Here is a 22,387-nt window from a genome sequence, read left to right on the forward strand (position 1 = left end):
GGCAACCAGTTATAATGGTGACTTCACTTTAGTCGTGTTACCATTGATTAAATTGTAAACATCGGCAAGCAGTTGGAAATAAAGAAGTCAAAGCAAGAAATGATTAGGTTTTGTTGTGTGTTGTACAAACACTCCCATTTGTGGAATGCTAACTGTCACTCTGCGTGGACCCTTGCAGACTTAAGTGTGGACTTGAAGAGTGCTTCTCTCTGCAGCAAAAAAAGGTTTGGCTTTGATGGTTTTATCCACAGGTAAGTCTACATGACCACAACTTTACTTTAAATCTCAATCTGCCCCATCAGTGTTTTCTCATTACTAACACAGTTCTGTGGACATACACTGAGACGACGAGAGACATTTTTTAACACGAAAGCACATTTGATCAAATCACGAAGTTCCATATTTTGCAGTCTGTAACCTGACCATCAGAACCAATGATAACTTTAACATTTATCTGGCACCCAAATGTGACAAGGAGTTACATTAACACGCTATTAAATACTAAAATTCCTTTATAGAGTATAATGAGGGGGAAAAAAAATCAAAATTGTCACTCAAAAAAGTCTTTCCACACCATTTTTGCTCCATGAAACTAGATCATTTTACTCATATATCATGAAAAGGAAAAATACTTCAAATTTCACCTTATTATCTTTATTTTCTTTGACACTTGTAGCAAAAAAGTGTAGTGTTTTTAAATGCTGAAAAATGTTATGGACTCTAAGGTGAAATAATGGGAAATGAGAAGAAAATGACAATATATTAAAAGGTATGCTAACTGGTGGAACATAACTTACCATCTGGGTTAATTTTTCAGATCCCTTCATCCTCAATCTTTCTAAACATGCTGTAATATATAGGTTCCACATTGTTTCTGCAATAAACAAATCCAAATTAAATAACGTTGACATTTATTAATCAAACAGGACTAGCGTTGGATCTAATTGCATCTTTTGAATTTCATTCACAAAAATCAAGTCTTCATGAAACAAGAAAAAAGTAACAATAAGTAATTGTTAGTCTGTAATCAGTTTTCATTCAAGTATCAACAAAAATTATGATCTTCATGGTTTCAATAAGATGTCTTTATCTACCCCCCCCCCCCCCCCCCAAAAAAAAAAAAAAAAAAATCCCCAAAAGTGTCCAGTTGTCTGAAGTCTAAACATCTCCATCAAATGACAGGAAAGAATATAAGAAAGTCTCCTAATGAAAACCACACCCCTTAGGGTCAACACAAAACATCTCCTCAACCCAGCTGACCATTGTCCACCAACCTGTCCTCCCTAAACAATCTCCTCTTTGATGGCTCTACAGATAGTATGTCCAGAGTGCCAATAATAGGGCAGTATACTACATCACATGGCAAGGTATGATAGGGAGTGATAAATGGGTAAATGCAGTCCTGGAATGTGATGCCGAATCATGATAACAGGCTGCTTACTATTAGGTTCTCTTCCAACCACGTAAACTTTAAAACACAGGCAACAGTAGCACAGTGATTTAGCTTGAGGAATAATTATAGGTGCACACTGCACTGTACATAAAGGAGCACACTGCACACAGGCAAAATAGCAGAGGAGAGATCAACATCAAACCAGACTGACATAAGGTAAGATACTAACAAGAATTCTCGATACTTCATGAAACTAATTGGAAATACTGAAGATCCATGAAATGGTTTATCTGAATGATAAGCAGTGTACGTAATCATTAATTTAAGGCTCATACACTGTAGATGCTGTTCTCACTTAGAATTCCACATGTACATGTACTAGGTAACCTAACTTGTAGAGTGACAGATCCTACAGGGTAAGACAAAATTTAGGAAAAAAAGGATTATAAGAGATACTGTTATAGCATCATAACACAGATTCAACATACGAAGGAGAGAGAGGATGTACTGAACAATCAAGCATCTTTCATTCTAGTCCTAAACATAAAAGCATTGCCACTTCTTGAGAAAGGATAGGGATTAAAGTCTCTCTTTAACCAATCACCATAAAATTATTGTCCAAAAAGTTTTAATTCTTGAGAAACCTAGCTATGGAATCAAACCTTGAGAGTCCTATCTTGGGCTTTATTTCCAATATTATTTGAGTTATCCTTACATATGTACACTGCTTTCAAATGAAGCTGAACCACCACTGTTTGAAAAAAATTACATCTATTGCCTCCAGTAGGAATCATGTGATAATGGATTGACAAGTGTTGATAAATGACCAAAGAAAAATTATTTCAATCTGATCACACAGTTACTCATAACAAAACCCCAGAAGTAGGTTGAAAAGAATTCTTTATGTTGAGTTCAAAACACAGTTCCAGCGACAGCTTTCATCTTTAATAAACAATATTTGAATCACATGCACAATATATCTGCCTGTCTGTAGAGGACAGATATGTCAAGAATGTGTCCTGTGTGCTGTGACAAAATGTAACTTAAGAAGAAGATTGATGAAAACTTTGACACGGCTGCTCCTTCCACACTAGGGAAATTCATCCTTCATGCAACATTACCTTCAAACCTGTCAAATCTTAAAGGTAAAAAGGGAGCATCCATCAAATACCATTCTATAGGTTGTTTGCTTACTGTTTGATTTGCTCTACTGAAGATGACAATATTTAAACCTCACATATTTTTGAACACAGACTGGGACAGGAATCGAGTTCAGCTTTGAAATCTTTGGGAAATATGGGTATTTCCAAAGACACTCAAGGGTGTATTGTATAAAGCACATTAGAACAAAAGCACTATGAAGTAAGATATATGCAAAAACTATGCAAAATCTAGTGATCAGAGAAGCAAAACTACAGATGAAAGATAATTTAAATGGCAGGAATATAATGACCTTTTGTAAAACAGAATCTTCTGATTAACTACCATGTGTACAAAGCACCACTGTCTATTGATTCAATTCACCCAAGTAAATTAAATCATGTAATGGCAAGATAACATTCCTTGAATCAATCCTCCAGTGTTGGCAGCACCCTTAAGATATCATTGAAATCCCACCTAATGAGGTAACAGCTCTCCACTAATTACAGATATCAGTCTCACTGTATTCTTGTTAGTGTTATCTATCACTGTGCCAATGTTACAATACTGCAATACTGGTAAGTGGATGATTGTCATTGCTTCTGTTTATGGTTTATAGTTCTCCCAGTTTGTCAGAATGGGAATTACAACTATGCTTCTATAAAAGACAGTTTTTATTATCTTTGAAATGCAGAGTGCTCCTCAAATCATGTAAAGCTTATACTAGTAAGCCCTTTTATTGTCTCTATAATGCCCTCTGCCAAAAATTCAAATAATGACCATCAAAACAGGTATATTTACTTTCTCCCTTTTTATTTTTCAAAAAAAAAAACATGTTTATTATTCTATTTATATGGACACATATATATACATTCCATTATTTATAGAGGACTGTAGCTACCCTTTCCAGAATACTGCCAACTTATCATGTCCCACACAATAGCCAGGGGATATTTGGTCCCAGTGTCACTGTCCAGTGCATGTATTCTCTGGGCTACAAAATTACACCTTATATAAATCCAGAGCAAACAAAACCAACAGTCTGGAATTTTGAACTGGTTGACTTATCAGATTACTTCTGACAAAAGTTACACCGAACACTCCAAACAAGTATATACACTGTCATTTCAATCCATTTACCTATTCTCAAATGATCATGTATCCACACAAAACTACATGTCATTACCAAATACCTGAGTGACCTGGAAACTCTCAGCCTTAGCCTCTTGCTTTGGCACTTTTTACCCAGAGTTTCAGGGATCCAAAGTGCATGTACACACCCATTATAAACTTGCCATAAAGATGAACTTGAACATATTGCTGAAACAGAGCCAACTTTGCCACCCTTTCAGTCTACAGTGCTTGTTAAAACTTGGCTTTTTTTCAGTTTAAGCCCGATTTTCAATACATGAAATACTGGTCTGCTAAAAAGTTCAAGAATGTTTTGGTGATATAAAATGGGAATCATCCAAGATAGCCCAAAGTCTCCTCACTAAGGGCTCATTCCCACTGAAAATATTGGTCTACGTAAATCGATCCAACTCTGCAGAGACTCTCGCTGAATGCAATCAGTTTAATAGATCAATCTACATGGACCTATAGTTTCAATGGGATAAGCCCTTATGGTAGCTTAAAATCATGTTAGATCTTGCAGGACATGTAGGAGAGTAGAATTAGAAATAGTGGCAGACTAGCAAGTGCAGGACAGGAACAAATAAAAACTGACATAATTTCTCCATAGATATTTTTCTGGTTGTTTTCTTTTAAGTTCTATAGAATTTCAGTCTTTTACACAACAGAACAAATTCACCATGCTTTCCTTGTCACTTATGTATTGTTTATGAAGATGGTTTTACAGGCACACGGAATTTCACCCTTATTAATGAAAAGTAATCCAATTATTGTAGGTTTTCTAGTCTCATATGATGTTACACAGAGCTGGCAGTCTCATTTTCCTCTAAAATCAACATAAATTCCATACACATAGCAGAAATATCTAAAATTCAGCATAAGACAGCAGAGTGACCATCTTTCAAAACCATATCCATATCAAGGGTGCAGTCAAGCAACCCGTTTTGTAGTGTACACGTTGTTGATATGTGACCAGACAAAAAAACCTCTGTTCTCAAGTAGTCTGGTGGACAGTGGCCAGTGTAGCACCTGTTTTATGTAGCACTTTGGACTCATTCCCTTCATACCTACAGACCAACAAACTGTCCACTATCCAAAATTGCCCAATTTGTCACATGGATGGAATTCTGACACCCATTCAGATCATGATAGCCACTTGGGAGACAGTGTGTGAAAGGAAGTGACAGAGAGTTTATTGAGTGATCACTTCAGGCAAACTAGCTGTGGAACATTTTTTGCTCAATCCTATACCATATATGATAGATATTTATCCTATTAATCATTTTAAGACTTTGAGGAAATATTGTGAAACAAGTAGAGGTAAGTTATCCTGTTAAAACCAGTTAGCTCTGTACATATTTAAGTCAATCTGGAGGGCTGAAGGATAGGTATTTACATCTTATGAATGATTGATTAGTTTATGTTATCTTTAGCAGGAGATCAAACCTTAATTATGTTCTCAAATTCCATCTCTGTTCATTCCTAATCTCCAAAGGAAAACACAGGATTATAATGCCAAGCTCACTGGGGCAGACAATTTTTTTTTTTGAATCATGGATTAATCAATATGCAATTTTCACACCATTTTAATACCCCCTTGTTTCCCCGCTGGGAGTAGCCCCTCTCTGGCGGCACACACAATCAGAGGACCCTTTTCACTGGGAGGTCAGAGCCCAGCATTAAGACAATAAGCCTGGTAAAGCCATGTGGATTGGTTCCAATATGTCAATATTGAATTTCCTTCCACTCCAGTTAGTCCCCAGCACTCTGATGAGTTTGGGGAAATCAAGATGTGAATCTGTCAAACAGGGAAGTTGATCTTAATCATGTTGGTAGGTTAAGAAAACACTCACATGAATGGATTACAGACAGTCAATGGCATTAATTTGAATGGACAAGTGAATCCCCACCTGAGTCAATAGTCTTTGAGTAATTAATATTAGATGATTAACCCAACTCCCCTCTCTTGGGAGAGTCCAATTCAGCAATCATTGGTATTTTCTTTGGAACGTTTGGAAAACAAAGGAGTTTGAAACTTCATCACCGACAAGAATTCTTCACCATGTAGGTAATAGTTAATCCATTTAGCCAGGCTGTCAGAGAGATCAACATGAACTGAAATGAGCTGAACTTTTGGAACTGTAAATGCTGGACAGAGATTTGTGCACAGGTATGGCATTTTGACTGTTCATTATTTTTTTTATAATTTTCGCCAATGTGCTTAAAAAACTGAGCAATGCTCTAGCACAGGCTAAAACAACTTTTGAAGATGAATAACCATTGTGCTTTGTCAAATTCTAACATATCACAAAATATAAATTATACTAACCACACAAATAGTCTCAAATTACAGAAACTGACCTTGTAATTTATGTGTAATGAGCATCATTGAACAATTTACCAGAAACGTCATAAAAATTCCACAATGGACTGATCACCTACATAAATTTGGGCAATTTTCTACCTCATAAAAGGTTAAGTAGTGGGAGCGGGGGAAGTCAGTTATTAACATGTTGTAATTATCACATCACTTGATGGAGCCCACTCACTATGTCACATACCATACAGGTGGTCGCCAGAGGTAACTTCTACATGCCACCACTCTGTTTTATGCCTCATTTTATGATTGGTGCCGTCACAAATGGAGAGTTCTCACGTTCAGTCTGATTTCATATAGGGGAACGATTTATATGAGGTTTCTTTGAAACGGACGTTTACAGGTATGTTTTTTCTATATATGTCACATAATATGTATATCTGCTGTTCCATGTATAGGTTGCCAAGAATATTGGATTCCTTACCAGTTGGGCAATATATATATCTAACAATGACTACTTATGCAAATAACATGTATAACAGAACTATTAGGCTGTATGTATTTCTCTCATATTCAGCTGTGATCTTTGCTATACCTCAGTTCATTGCTCATTTCACAAGCAGACATCAAGTTGGTTCCTTAATGATTGACTGGTTTTACTGATAATCTCAATTTTTCTAACCATGACCACAAGTGAAATGTTCTGAGTGAGCTTAAAACACAAGTAAAAGGGTATTTCTTATAGAAAGTGTGGTGCGTTAGATACACACTATAGTGTAGCAGCTATACATCAAGAAGTCTGGTCTAACATTGATTTAAGCACAGATAGGATTGAGTCCCACTTAGAAATATTACTGATAATCTAAAAAATGGTAATCAAAAAACCTTTTAGGTTACATGTATCATTACCTTACATAAGAGTTAATATCAACGCCTTTATGTCTTCTTGGATAAGAAGAAAAACGCGTGTAAATCCAGTTAACATGATAATCATGCAGTTCAATTTTAGGCTATTTCAGTGAGGAATCTATTGGTCTTAAAATCTTTTATGAAGGGAACAGGGGTTGGAATCTTATGGTCAGAACACACAGATGGCTATTTACCACAAACACAGGCAAAAAAGTGCTATCCATTTTTCTATAATGTTTACATTATAATGATTCAGCTTTCACTCAGTTGTATTTCTTCCAATCTCTTTCATTCAACTTCCGACAAAATACCCACAAAATATATGCTACAATGCCTGTGAAAGTCACTACAATACTTGTTTAACTATAATCGCACTCAATTCAACCAATTTGTTCATAATCGTCCAAGCATTCTCCAACCAGGCCCCTTCTACATGTTGGTTCACTCATCCAGCTAAAATGATAAGACAAGATATGTGGCGAGTGTATGGCCAAGTATTGTTACCATGCGGAAACAGTGGGATGGCTCTCAACCAATGGGCTTTAGTACCATACAATGTATTTGTGGGACAAGACGGAATGAGCACACCTTTCTTCCTATGCATATAGATATGTGTATAGCATAAAGTTTTACTGTATAAAGACCTATGAAGGATAGGCACTCTTATACTAAGGGAAAGACCAATATGTTTGACTGACGCCCAGACAAGAAAGGTAATGTACTTTAAGGTTAGGGTAGTTGAAAATTATTTTTATCTTTTTTTTTTCCAAGCAGATACTTTGGATATTTGTTTAAAATACAGACATTTATAATTCAAAGCATAGTGAATTATGATCTAATCCTGTTATTCCTTTCTCTAAATAACCACAATCAAGTTTTTGTGTTTTCATCGATAGTTGGCTAAATTCTCAAACTGCCTGAAATCCCATTAGTTATAATACAACTACTGCTAATTTACTTGTTCTGCCACAGGAAGCTGTCAGCCTTCATTAGAATGTTTGGAATTTGGTGCATTTGGTGCTATTATAGATTTATTTAATGTAATTCAGAAAAGTGTCAATCAAAGAATGCTGTTGAGCCACATGTCCAGACACTAGTGATAGATATTTTCCCCTATACTTTCTCCCAAGTGAAGTCTGTTGATGGATGTTTTCAATGTTTTGATAATTTATGGTCAACCTGGGGCATGCTGGGTCAAATATAGTTTTTTATAGTCTCAAAATATTCTGGTTGGCAAAACAAAGACTTTCCATGTGTAATTCCTTCAGTTCGACATTTTTATAGCTTTCGCAATAACTGACTTTAGAGTTTAGGTTTGAATTTTCATTAACATTCTTTTTACTGACAGACTTGAATTTCATCTTGAAAATACCAAAAGCATCATATCTTAAAACACAGTGGAACGATCAAAAGAATGCCCTCTCAAAGAAAAAAAAAAGACTTCTACAATCGTCAAAATGTTTTTAAGTATTGAGGAAATTTTTTTCATGGGTAGATAATGATGACTTCACTGCAAAAAAAGCTAATGTTAAAAATATATCAATTTAAAGATCTGTTTGTGTGGGGTGGGATAAGTTTATAAAAAAAAAACAACTTTCTGTCCGGTCATCCTTGACCACAAAACTATGGTGTCAACAACTATATGGGTGGGAAAATTCCTTCTTATCACCTTTTCTCTGCTTCAAAGTTATGGTTCACTACGCCAACAAAACAGTCAGTGAGATATAAAATCATGTAATATAGACAGGTCATCACTTCCAGGACAAAATGACCAAAGAGTATATCTTTCAGTTTACCACAAACACTCATTCTTATTCACTTCACTAGAAAAGCTGAGAATCTCCATAATCAAAGCCATTCAATCCAATGCTGAGGTATGTCAAAAAGTGAGTGTTTTTTTAAGAGAAAGTTTATGTTAGCAAATTGTACTCTGATAAAGAGCCAACCCCAAGAATGGAGATACCTGAGCCGGAAGTCCAAAAACCTACAAGGTGTTGTGAATTAATTACAGTTGCTGACATAAGGCATTCCACAATAGTGAACATGCTGGCATTGTAATACTCTGCTTTAGTGCTCCCTGAGCCAGACACAATAAATAATACATACTTTTACCTCAACTTACTCAATGATTGTTTGCATGGGTCCTTTAATCCCCAAGTCTTTGAGCATGTCGGCACATGGTCGGTATCTTTGTAAACTAGTAAGTGTTCTACCAAGACACAGTTAACTGTATTATTATCACTGTTTGTGTCTGACTGTCACAGTATCTGTTACTTAGTGGACCAACATCATTTTACGTAATCATTTCTTGGGAAAATGAGGCTACCCGGACTTAAGAAATAAGAATATATACACCCTCCTCCTCTTTAAGGAACTGCCCCTTCCTTTTCTTTGCTTTTTCTCCAAGAGTTCTGAATTTTTCTAACCACTTCCAATCTGCTCTCTTCCTATTATTTCAAACAACATGCCAACACAATCAAATCTCATTAGAAGTAGTTCACCGAAAGTTGATGCCAGGTAAGCCTACTGGATTTTTCCTAAAATAACATATGGTATGGCTCTTATCACCTATTTCTAACCGTTTCCTGATATAATCTGGCTGAACATAATTTAAATGCATGTATGAAAGCTTATGTAGCAATTCTGCTTTTGATTAACGGGTGAGAATAACATAGAGCCACATCTTATATTTATTTCCTTGCAACTAAGAGCAGCTCGCTACTAAATCACAGCAATTTGGGGTTTCGCAAAACCGATTCATTTAAGTTAAAAATTACAATGTACTTCAAAAAGAGAGTAGTAAAACCCTCTGCTATGGTTGTCATATTACGTCTTCTATAGTGAATTACAAAACCAATTACCATTATTCAACGTATACGCGCTTCTCAAAAATTATGCATGATTTGACCCAATTTACGAAAACGAGGCTAAAAAGGCAAACGAATTCTTAGCAACGAAGCTAGAAGGCAGTCCTGTAGAATGCCGGGAGGTAAAGACCACTGTTGTGTGCCGTTGTGCACAAATGACAAACGTTATCATCCAGAGTTATCATTTCACAAGTTTCCAGAAGACCCAGAGCGAAGGAAAATTTGGATAGTGAGAATAAGGAGAGACGAGGGTACGCTGTTTCAGGTTAGTGTTTACAATGTTTTCAAATGCAAATATTGACATAATTCCTCCGATGGCTAGGACATTATAAGCGGTCAAACGACTGCAAGGGTAGTAACGAGTCTGTTTAACTAAGTACGAATTTCGTTCTTAGATATGTCTAGGGGTATATATACTCGATAAATAACTACTTATGACATAATTAGAAGTCTGCGTAAATATTTTGTGCGGCCGTATGTGTTCTCTGTCGTCGTTAGATTTCCACCGTGTTTGGCTTATTTATTAATGGAAATAATTTTATTTATCATCAGATCACCCCAAGTACAAAAGTTTGCTCAAGCCACTTCTTACCTGAGGATTTTAAGTGGTCTCCAGTCAGAAAAGTGTTGAATTCAACTGCCATTCCCTCAATTTTTGCTTGGTCAAAGCAAGCGGGCAGAGCACCACCTAAGGAGAGACCCCCTGTCGCTTCACTTCCTTCCAAAAGACGCAAACAGGATGGGGACACAGAAGGGTAAGCCCTTTTATCCATTTATGTAGTATTGTTTGTTTTCCTTCTTTAATTTTGCAGATTATTAGCATCTTATTTAGTATCTGGTTTGTTTATAAACAGAGCCACAAAAACGTATATGTATCATGTATAGTATAGACAAACATGAATGATTTCATCACAAAAAAATTAGAAAAATTGCATTTATATTGGTGTTAGCATTTTCTTTTATTCATTCCTTTATTTATATTTTTGATGTTAGCATAATAGTGATAGAAGTAGCTAAGCTAAAAATGTTAAAATGTTATATTTAAAAATATTATTATAATTTTGCCTTTAATTTTTAAATAAAATCTATTTTCCTGAGGTTGCTGGATGGTATATATTCATTTATTTTTACCCAATTTTTGTTTTATGCAGGATAGAATATGATGCACCAGTAGAGGATCATTCTGCTGATGATGATACCACACCATCTGAAGAACAAGATGATGAGCTAGTCAAGCGAATCAGAGAGCTGGAAGAGAAAATTTCTGAGCAAAATCAAGAAAAGGCAAGCTTAAAAGAGGAAAATAATAAACTGAAACAGCAGCTATCTTTGGAGACATTTGGGGTTGAACGATTTGGTTCGGATGATACTATTATGTTATTTTACACAGGTTTTATTTGTTCTACGTTTAGATTGTTGTTTGAATTTGTTAAACCAGCAGCAGACAACATGCAGAGTGCATATTATGCAGCCTCAGAAAGAACCAGTTTGAGGGGTCGTCCACGAAATATGCTTTTGATTGATGAACTCTTCATGTTCTTGTGTCGACTAAAAGCTGGGCTCTATGAGCAGGATTTGGCCATCAGATTCAAGTGCCATATAAGCACTGTTAGCCGAAAAATTATTACATGGGCCAACTTGTTGTATTTTGTTTTGGGAAGCATCCCTATTTGGCCATCTAGGGGGCAAGTTGATAACAGTATGCCCCAGGTATTCAAAGATAAATATCCCAAAACAAGGGTTATATTAGATTGCACAGAAATTAAAATACAAACACCTTCATCTCTTGTGTTAAGTAGTAAAACTTACTCAAGTTACAAGAGTCATAGTACATTTAAAGGTCTCATTGGCATTGCCCCAAATGGTGCTATAACCTTCATTTCCTCTTTGTTCACTGGTTGCACCTCTGACACAGAGATCACTAGATTAAGTGGGATAATAGATCTTTTAGAAGAAGGAGACAGTGTAATGGCTGATAAAGGTTTCACAATTGGCAGCCAGCTTAAAGAAAAAAAGGTGTCTCTGAACATTCCACCATTTCGATTCAACTCCCAATTTACCCTTGACCAAATAGCACACACACAGGAAATTGCAAGTTTAAGAATTCATGTTGAGAGGGCAATTAGAAGGACAAAAGAACACCACTTGTTTGATAGTGTGATTCCTATATCTACAGCCGGCAGTATCAATCAGTTATGGACGGTAGCATGTTTGCTTACTTTGTGGAGAGGACCGTTAATTAAAGTTAATGAAATGTAATGTAAATTTCTCTTCAGGTGAAAATTTTCTAAATTTTATTTGATATTCACACAGTACTTACAGTCATACAAAAATATTTATGTTATATGCAATTCATCACAAATGTTTTCATATGTATAATTTATAGAGTTTTGCTCAATGGATACTTTTCTTTATTATGTATCATGACAATCAGTATTGCTCAATTTTAACTTTAATTTACATATATTATCAATTGCTCAGCTATGTATATCTCTGTCCGTTTAAAAACTCAAAAAATGAAAGTCCACTGTATTTTTCAAAGTAAATAATTAAAGAAAAACATGTCTAGTTACAGTCATACAAAAATATTTATGTTATATGCAATTCATCACAAATGTTTTCATATGTATAATTTATAGAGTTTTGCTCAATGGATACCTTTCTTTATTATGTATCATAACAATCAGTATTGCTCAATTTTAACTTTAATTTACATATATAATCAATTGCTCAGCTATGTATATATCTGTCTGTTTGAAAGCTCAAAAAATGAAAGTCCACTGTATTTTTCAAAGTAAATAATTAAAGAAAAACATGTCTAGTTTGTCTTTCATCTCCTGCCATTCAACTTGATCAAAATAAATGGTCTCTAGGTGACTGTCATTTTCTGTCCATACAAAAAAATCACACCATTCAAGTCCTGTGCAGGCCAATTGCATAACTACCTGCCTGTAGTAATTGTGACGCTTTTTTAGGAGCAAAATACCTGCCTCATTTTTCTTTAGATAATCCAACTCTAAAACTGATCCAGTTACTGGGCACTTGATTTCCAGAAGCCCAAAGGGAGGTGTTCTGTTGGGGCGGTACACTTTTCTGTCTGGGGATGCTGCCAACCATGAAGCAGTGGGACTAACAACTATCCCACATGGATATAAATTCACATTTTGGTCCAGTTTGTCCACATAAGCCTGGGCAGCAAGGCACTCAGATGCAATCCCATGTTTCATGGCTGAAGTTACTACAGTCCGACCAGACTTCCACCTCTCTGCCAATTTTTCAAAGTCTTTTCTTCTAGTAATTACTTCTCCAGCCTTGGATGCAGTAATACGTTCACGTCGCACATTGTGCCATTTAGGGTCAGTTGACTGTAACCGTGTTTCCTCCTCAATGACAGAAGCTTCCTCCTTAGACACTGCAAGGGTCCCCAACTTGGCTGATTTTTCTTTGTCCATCACTGCTGCATATACATTTACCATGTGATCATTGCAGGGCAAGGAAGGAAAATCTTCAGTATCATATAAATTCAAAATATAGTCAGAATGTTGTTTTTGCTGGTAACTGATCACACTTCCTTTAATCTTGCTACCATATTTAGTGGGGACAGAGGGAAGAGTAATATCGGGAATTACAGACAGTAAAAGAAAATCTGCATGTTCATCTCTCAGTTTGTCTTTGATATCAACTATACTTGGCAACTTTGTCCTAACTGGATTACTGAGGGTTGACTTTATGGTAGACGTTTCCTTCTTGGGATCAAGTCTGTTGTATCCTCTGAACTCTAAACAACTGACTTCAGCCCCTCTGATTTTCTGACCCCTTGGTTCATGCCAGGTCTGTCTCATTGATGTTTTTACTATATCAGTTGGCACTGCTGATAATTTTAAAGATGAATAATGAGCCAATTGATAAAGAGTTGCTGTTACATGTCCACAAGACTTGCTCAGACCAATTGGACATGTGCACTTGGCAAAAGTGACATCAAGGGGTAAATTCTGTAGATAAATTTCCATAGTATGGGGGGATTCACTCTTTTTCATTGACCTGTGACACCCTGCAGTTACTCTGCATCCTTCGGTGGTGGAAAAGACTGAAAGTGGGGAAAAAACTGACATTGTAATGGTTCAAAAACTAATCTTAAATATCGTGGCAGTATGTAGTTGGCAGATAATATGCTGAGGTATTACTTATAAGTGTACCAAACTTCGGGGAAAATACGCTTACTAGTAGGTTTACGTGTGTGAAGATGTATATGATACACAAATATAACAGTTAAATGAAAATAGGAACTCATTCCTGTCTTCTCTCGATTAAAAAACATTTTAACTTGGTTGGAAAATGCTCTAAAATAACGCTTACATTACCATTTATAAGTCAGTATCAAACGTCCGCCATGGCGTGCATAAGTAGCACTATCAATCCGAATGTGCAACAAAAGTCACACGATCGGGAAAAAAGAATGAAAAATACCCGAACAATGTACTATCCAATGAGTAAAAAAGGGGTACAAAGAGGGCAGTAAAAAAAACGAGACAATATACCGAAGAATTTTCAGCAGATCGATCTAGTGTTTAACTACAGACAAGTTCGAATTCAGTGAACTGATAAACTTTTACAAGCAAGCTGAAAAAGATTACTCACGTTTGATGTTGTGCACGTACTGTTCGCTGAAATATTTGAACCCTTTGTTCAAATTCTTCTCTCCCAAGCTAGCAACATGTCGACGAACATATGACTCTACAAATCCAAAGCTTATTTCTGGCATAATAGATAAATCCCGTGTAGAGCATGTGGCTTCCATCGCTTTATTTGCCCACCTAGCCTCGCTTTGAAATTGGGTCATAGGGTCATGCATATTAATTAGGGAATATTAAGAAGACCCTATTAAGCATTGTAATCAATAGTTAGATATTAATAAACATTTTTCAGTCTGAGTTAAGAATATGAAGAGATTATGAGGAAACTTAATCCCCATAGTGCATTACTTCAAAGCATATTAACGAACCAGCACACAAAAGATTTTGCCAGTGCAAAGATATGAAATTTCTATGGAACTGAAATGACAGTTATGGGTTTTCAAGTGGAAAATATTGCAAACATTACTGCTCTTTAATGATTCCCTCTAATCTGAAAATTTGCCTTTATTCCATGGTCAGAGCTGTATTAGGTATTGTTCTCTGTACATTCAGGTGCACTCTCTAGATATCTGAATAAACTAGATAAACAACCCATCTACTGCTATCCTTAATTCAGTCATTACCACAATTCAGTTATACAATAAAGACAGATAGAAGCGAGACAACACATTGCAGGTGAGAGCTGGTTGGAAAAAATACAAATCACTTGCTAACCTAATCAATATCACATAGGATGCATGTGAATTATTTGCTTTGAAATAAAAAAAATTTTTAAGGTCTGGGATTTATTCCATAGGCAAAATACAAAATATGCCCATGGCAAAGCTTTGTGATGAATAAATATAGAACATATACCTTTATTTTCTTCTGCGACGTAAGATTTCTTTCAAATGTTTTAACAGAAAGAAACTGGAAAGGAAACACCAACAAACAATGCTAATTTTGTTAAATAATAGTAAAAGAATATATAATGACTGTAAAAATACAGGTCTTGAACTGAAAATAAATGCAACACAAAACCTTATATTACTTATTCACAAACTGGAGATGAAAATCATAATGACAGTAATGATGTTGGTTTAAAAAGCAAGAAGGCAAGAAATCGTTTCAAGACAACAAAACAAAGGTCTGCCTCAATGCCAGCCCATAGTTGGTACAGTACAGGACTTATTGCCCATATACTAGTGAAGATGCCAATCTAGAACAGATAATATCAAACCAGTCGACTTAATAAGGGAATGGGCTTATTTATGTCCAACAGAAAACAATTTAGCATTGCTAACAAAAGCCAATGAACAGTATTTTAATTTAGTGCAAATGGCTTGGAGACTTTCATTTTCAAATGTTTCCCTGTTAGTGGTGGCCATACTATATCCAATTATTCAGCTTTAAAACCCCACATTTGTGGCCTGTAGGTGTGTTTGGTATTATTAGTTGGGTATAATAGTAGAAGATTCAATGCTGTTTCAATGTTATCTCCAACTGAAGTCTTCATATGGTACTTATTTATCCTACAATTTATGCCAACAGAAGCTTGCCTAAATGAAAGGATATAAAGTAGTATTACCAAAGAAAGCCCAGTTTATAAGGGCAGTAAAGTCAAAACAGTAAACTGGACATCTTTTAGGACTGCATGTTTGAAAAAAATTATCACAAAAGAAAAAACAACACTATGCTGTCAGTTTCTAGTATAGAAGACAATCCCACAATTTCTTTCAAATGGCCATCACATGTACCTATAGAACCAAATGACAGGTGGTATTTAAAACAGAAATGTTCAACAAATAAAAAATCCACTTGCTATTTGGTTTTCTTCATGTAGCATTCCTTTTTTTATATTTCAGGTCAACTGTGCTTTAACATGAATTATGTACATTTCTAGGTGGGAATGTCCTTTCTAGCTAAAAAACAGGAAAAGAAAAATACACCTCTCTTCTTTTATGTGGTTTTCTAGATACCACAAATATAACTTGGTCTCAATCACTGCTTATTTATATCATAGCCACCACTTATTTTCTCATTCTCACAACTCTCGTACTGAGCATGATACTAAAGCCCTGCCATTTATATTTTTTGTTTAATCTCATCACAGCTAGCCAGGGCATACAAGGACCAATGTTTTCCTTGTAAATGTTTTTCAGATGTAGCAAGGGGCAGCAGTAGCTTAAAGGGCAGTTGGCTACATGTCTGCCTGGGGTATTTCTCATTCAACTGCTAATATAATATAGGACCAAGTAGCAATGGAAGCAGTTTTGGGCAAATACTGTCACGTCCCAGAGGTACACACATAAACACATACAGTTACAAATACATTGATGCACCCAAACTTGCATACAAACACATACAAAAGCATGGAAACATATACTTCTCTTCAATACAAACTTGAATAGTCAGGTTATTTCTGATATCTATGCAAACAGAATTTATGGTCTTCCTATCTTTCTTTCAGATTTTGCAACGAGACATGCCAAGACCAAGATTATAGTGGATAATCTGAACTGAGAGCGGATAACCATGACATACATCAACCTGCAACTCTTTTATGTTGGAGTTTTGGCTCCTGCCATCCTGACAGTGCTTCTCTTCATAGGCTTTCTCATCTGTTGGTTTAAGTGCAAATTTGGAGACAAACTGAAAGAAAAACTACCACAAGCATGTCACAAAGTAGGCATCCAAACATGGAGTGCAGAGAACACTGCCACTATAAGCAGTCTGTCTGTTCAATCTCTACCAAGGTCTTCAAACCTGGGACCAAGATATGATTTTAAAGCAGTTGACCACACAGACTGTATCTCCTGCTCCTCACGGGATGCCTACATAACCCTCATCACAGAATCAACCAAGAGACAGCAGAAGCAGCAGCAGCAGGGAATTAATGATAAATCGATGAGTCACAACACAGCATCTTCAAGTGTAACGACAGCGACAAGTCCCAGCTATGTGAATCAAACTTATTTTATTAACACTGTGACCAGCAGGGAACACTCCATCCCAGTGGATGAACCCATAGAGACAGATGATAATAGTGAGGAAAACCATGTGCTCTACCAAGCAGCACTGGATACTATACGCAAAGGTGTCCCTGTGGACAGGCCCATCTCTCCTCTAGATGATAGGGACAGTATGGATGCTGAAAGGGCAGACAATCAAGCCAATGCAGCAGTTGTAGCAATAGATGAGGAAATTAAATACAATCAAGCTATCAATTTATATGCTTCAGAGAATTCTGACAGTTTCGATTTATTGTTTCATCAAAAGAAGTCTCCTCAAGCAGCAATTCATGAATCACACGGGATTGAAGAAAGCTGATAGATAGTATGACTGGATTCACAGGAGGGGGGTTAATTGAACAGCAATACTGAATTCACAGGAGAACAGCAAAAACTGGGAGGCAGAAAAGTTTGGAGTAATTTCTGATTATCAAGGAGCTAGAGGCTAATACAGCCTCAATACCATGAACTGGGTCAACTTGAATTTTGTCAAGTCCAAAGTTTTAAAAATCCATACAGAAATTTAGGGTTTAATCAATTAGGAACAAGACTGGCTGAACAAAAAATACTTTCTTTGAATGAGGCAAATGGGTCAAATTTGAATGAGGCATAAAATGCCCATATTAGTAATAAAACTAAAAGTGTATTTCATAAAGAGTCTGACAAAAAGGCTGCTTTCAGTCATTTTTCAATATCACACACAATAAGCGATGTATTGATAATGTGCTGCAACATGAAGATATTGTGCTTAACACATTGTTTTATTATTGACAAAAAGAGAAGTAAAAAGGTTGAATGGACACTGCTACATATTGGTAAAAATACCCTTGTACTAGCTAAATTAATGATAATTTAGTTAAGATTGTATACCAGGTGCACACCAGTAAGTCAATGTTTAGTCAATTGGCTTAAAAGTTCTAATCTTGATGGGATATACATTTTTATAAAAGAAAAAGTAATGCACAGTAAGTGCTCAGATATGTCAGAAAGACCCATTTTCTGATGGTAATTGCACACAGCCAGCCAAGTGTCTGCTATCCACATCAGAGGATGATAAATGACATGAATTTGCCTCAATTACAATGACAGTAGATTTGTCATTTTCCTCTAAAGCTTAATATAATTAGGTACAAAATAAACTTGTCAGAATGTACACTAGAAAGTAAGCCAAGATGTATAAAAAATCTGCTGGATTTGCTGGATTTATGTTAATAGAAGTCATCAATAAGGATGCTGTGTGTGACATGTGTCTATATTTCCTTCACAGTCAATTGCTTTTTCAGTAGCAAACCCATGACAGAAAGAGACCACTATGATAAATATGCTCATTTGAATTCACTTAAATTAGTTGTATATAAACACTTTTTATTGCAAATCAATCATATTATTTATGTTATTACAAAATGTGGACCCAAGCATGTGCCATGTTACAAATTCTAGTCTTAGTTGTAATGTTGGTGAAGAATTGTAACTCTGTCATAGTAGGCAGATCATATTGTAATACAGTTAAACTGACTTTCTATGATAAATTATTATTAATAAAAAAACTTAAAAAAGCATTTTGTTTATCTAGACCTATACCAATTGTGTCCTTATGATCATTGGAAAAAATTATTTTAAAAACACACTTCTTTAATAAACAAATTATTATTACTCCATCCATTTAAAATATATTTTACTTGTATTTTGTTTTTTAGTAAATTTTAGATTTTTGAATTAAGGTTAGATATTAAATACATCACTTTTAAATCACAATTCTGATCTCACAAATATATGGACTCTGTATGAGGGAGTGCCAACTTCTTTCCCATGGTTCTTAGCTTACATGAATCAGGAGAAAATACCTGACATTTTCTTCCCTGCTAATTGGGCGTAAGCTGAGAGACAGATATGCTGGCTATCAAATTACAGTAAACAACCGTGACATGGGTAAAGATAGAAACTTCATATGCTGCTGCTCAAACACAGTTTTCGACAAAATATGTTTTTAAAATACACAAAGCAACAACAACAGAAACACACAAGGGATTTTAAAATAGTCGAAAAATGTAGAAAAGGGATCTTTTCTACAATACTGATCAACGGCTACAATGAATTTTTCTAAAAATTAAAATAAAATTTATTTGATCTATAGACATCATCTTTTTTTTAAATTTTCATTGTTTAAGCTTCATTAATAATTTCAAAAAGTAAAAAACAACTCTGTACAATATAATTTTGGTTTCAAGAAGTTTTTTTTTTTTTTCGAAAATAAAGGATAAATATCAAAAGTTAGATTAAAATAAATGAAAAAAAAATTCTTAAGACACATCCAGCACAAGACAAAGCGGTTTTCAGACTAACTCTAGAAAGTACACAGCCTGATTGCAATAAGCATATTAGTCACTCTAGGCAGCCTGAGTCACACACCCCCCCCACCCCCACCCCACTTCCCACCTACCCTACTCTTAGTGAGATTGGTGCAATGACACTCTGCCATTTGCCCTGGACTAACCCTACAAACAGTTGTAGATGACTAAGTGCTTAGCTTTCTACTTCCTAGCTTTCTATTCCTAAATGCCACTTACGTGTTGCTAACGCTGCCAAGTGATGACGACCTTAAATCAACATTACAGCGAAGAATCTGTTTTTCTGCCAAATTACTAACAAATGGTTGCCAAGAAAAATTAAATTAAGATATTTTACTTAATTTATTGATCTTTGTTTAGCCCCTATCACTGGTGTAGTACATAATGTCAACAGAAACTATAGATGTATCCTATCTGCATTTGAAAAGTCATATTTTCAATGTCTACATTTTCTGAACAGCTCCTCATCTTTCCCAAATCAGGCCCCTTGAAATAAAAGTAACTGATGCTGCTTTTTTCTTCTGCAATATACAGAACACATGGTGCTCTTAATGACTGGACAGTCATTTAGAACTAAATTATTGAATTTGAAATGGTACAGAACATTGAATCCAAGTGTAGGAATGAGTCAAGCGATGATTTGTGAGTAGGTTTTTTCTTTGAGGAAGAAATTCAATTTGGCAGTAAAAGTCTACACAGGGTAAAATTATAGTCCAGAATATCTGAAGTACAATGAGCAAAGAAGATACCTGATAATAATAATAAGGAAACAAACTAAACACAACTAAAGCAACACTGTGAAAAGTCCTGCACAACCAAAATAGTCACAGCAATCACAATGCAAAAGAACTCACTTGTGGTTAGCCTCTGTGTTGCTTCTTCATAAACTGCAAAACAATCTGCTTCCATCCTTTCCATTGCAGCTAAAATTTGACCAAGAAAATAAGCTTTTATTTCAAATATTATTGTTTTTAAGTATAAGCAATGTATTCCTACACAATGAAAGATATATAAATATTAAGAATTTAATCAATGAAATCACATATTCACTGGGACCGGTATTTTATTTAAAAATATTGAAGTAACAAAGAGATTTTAAAATTGTCGAAAAATGTAGAAAAGAGATCATTTTCCACAATACTTATCAATGGCTACAATGAATTTTTCTAAAAACTAAAATAAAATTTATTCTATTTCAAAAAAAATATTGTAGTGACAATTTCTTTATCAAAAAAGAAAAAATTAACATTTTAATGATACATAGTAAATAAACTTTTTTTCAATGACATTTTTTCAAAAAGTATTACCTGATCTGAGTTTAAATCCATGGAACTAAAAATGGACTCATCATGTTGAATGAAAACATACTAAGCACCATTTTTACATTATACCTCTTTCTAAAATTCATGAAGTGCCTTCCTAATTCTTAGTAATGCATACACTATAGATTTCAGATGATTTTAAGAAAAACCGTCATACCCATTATTATAACATAAAACTGAAACTTGATATTACACATCAGGAAAACATTCATTGGGGACACCATCTTTTCTAATTTTGTAGTGCAAGATTGTGTGACCAAATGAGAAAATGGCAAGGTCACTTGAAGCTTGTACATTCTTAAGTCATGTCTCTCAGCTAAGTGTGTGGCTGTGCAAATAAACCAAGGGCCAGTGTTTTTGAAAAGAATTTTCTCAAAAAAAAAGACATCTAAAAGTACACTGGCTGCATAACAAAAAATTGGTATTTTTGGTAGAAGTAATAGGACCTGCTGATCTGGAATCTAAACAGTATACAGGGGAGGTAATAGTCTATCTGTCTTTTTATATGCTTGATGACAGAGTAACGATTGAATGTGTTAAACTGTGTCTTAGATGAATTATTTCACCCCTTGTATAACTAACTATTAGTTGTTTGTATGCGGGATAATCATTCTTGACAAATAGCTCTCACCTTACTGATCATCAATATTAATACCTTAATTTCTTGCATCAATATAGCAAAAGCTTGGTATAATGCTATTCTTCCATACCTGTTTGTTCCTTTTTTGAGCTGCCGTCAACTAATGGCTTGATATTCTGTCTTGCCAATGCATCCCATGTCAGCTCTTTGTCTCCATGAAGCTCAATTAAACTAAAAAAGGACACCAGCTTGAGTCAAATTTTCTTACATAAATTTATTTTATTGTAAATAATTATGGTAAAATTTGATCGTAAATCATGTGGAGCATTAGGAATATGGCAAACTTACTCATGCAGTATTTCCTTTTGATGGTCCTCTGTGAAACTGAACAACTTGCTTATTTCTAGGAATGACAAATGGAACTTCACATCTTAAAAACAAAAAAAAAGAAAGAAAACAGTCAAGTTTTATCTGTAAATCCACACATATTCATGCAAACAGAGCCAAATAATCACAAGATATAATAATAACTATTTAAACTGACTACAAAGTTGAAAATGATTAACAGTAGCACCAATTTTCAATCATCTGAGACAACTGTTTTTAACCCAGAGGTAGAAATGGGGACATTTACAAAATTGAGACAATCTATGTTGAACAGCTGACCTGATCTTTTTTTGCATAAAAAAGCCTTTTGTAAGATAGATTGTGAACTCAACTTTGAGCTATGTAACCAATCTTTATACCCTTCTTTAT

At 35.1% G+C, this 22,387-nt stretch overlaps 4 protein-coding genes across 8 annotated transcripts in view; 2 read left to right on the top strand and 2 right to left on the bottom strand.

Moving 5' to 3' along the window:
* The window catches only part of LOC106162704 (U3 small nucleolar RNA-associated protein 6 homolog), a 32,212-nt gene that overhangs the window by 3,796 nt on the left and 6,029 nt on the right, over positions 1 to 22,387 (bottom strand). Inside the window, exons 12-15 of the mRNA XM_013540071.2 lie at positions 21,980 to 22,061; positions 21,762 to 21,862; positions 20,584 to 20,652; positions 798 to 874 (exon numbers count right to left, since the gene is read on the bottom strand). Coding sequence (XP_013395525.2) covers positions 798 to 874; positions 20,584 to 20,652; positions 21,762 to 21,862; positions 21,980 to 22,061 — 329 coding nt within the window. The remainder of the gene's footprint in view (positions 1 to 797; positions 875 to 20,583; positions 20,653 to 21,761; positions 21,863 to 21,979; positions 22,062 to 22,387) is intronic.
* On the top strand, positions 97 to 18,940 carry LOC106162705 (uncharacterized). Of its 5 annotated transcripts, none has more exons than XM_013540076.2 (2): positions 97 to 251; positions 16,841 to 18,940. In XM_013540076.2, the coding sequence occupies exon 2, from the start codon at positions 16,906 to 16,908 to the stop codon at positions 17,698 to 17,700; it is 795 nt and encodes a 264-aa protein (XP_013395530.1). In that variant the 5' UTR covers positions 97 to 251; positions 16,841 to 16,905; the 3' UTR covers positions 17,701 to 18,940. The 5 variants fall into 5 exon arrangements, with proteins under 5 accessions (XP_013395530.1, XP_013395526.1, XP_013395528.1 ...); XM_013540072.2 differs by lacking the exon at positions 97 to 251 and adding an exon at positions 1,297 to 1,609; XM_013540074.3 differs by lacking the exon at positions 97 to 251 and adding an exon at positions 5,350 to 5,834.
* LOC106156822 (uncharacterized) lies at positions 9,777 to 12,032 on the top strand. Its single transcript, XM_013532252.2, has 3 exons — positions 9,777 to 10,022; positions 10,310 to 10,512; positions 10,909 to 12,032. Exons 1-3 carry the CDS (start codon positions 9,870 to 9,872, stop codon positions 12,014 to 12,016), a joined length of 1,464 nt encoding a protein of 487 aa, XP_013387706.1. The 5' UTR covers positions 9,777 to 9,869; the 3' UTR covers positions 12,017 to 12,032.
* Positions 12,035 to 14,637, bottom strand: LOC106156821 (uncharacterized). Its single transcript, XM_087003644.1, has 2 exons — positions 14,396 to 14,637; positions 12,035 to 13,844 (listed from the first exon to the last, which is right to left on the bottom strand). Exons 1-2 carry the CDS (start codon positions 14,607 to 14,609, stop codon positions 12,547 to 12,549), a joined length of 1,512 nt encoding a protein of 503 aa, XP_086859770.1. The 5' UTR covers positions 14,610 to 14,637; the 3' UTR covers positions 12,035 to 12,546.

The sequence above is a fragment of the Lingula anatina genome, chromosome 2 (assembly GCF_051362555.1).
Source record: "Lingula anatina isolate TDL-2025a chromosome 2, LinAna3.0, whole genome shotgun sequence".
In the NCBI taxonomy this organism is placed as follows: domain Eukaryota; kingdom Metazoa; phylum Brachiopoda; class Lingulata; order Lingulida; family Lingulidae; genus Lingula; species Lingula anatina.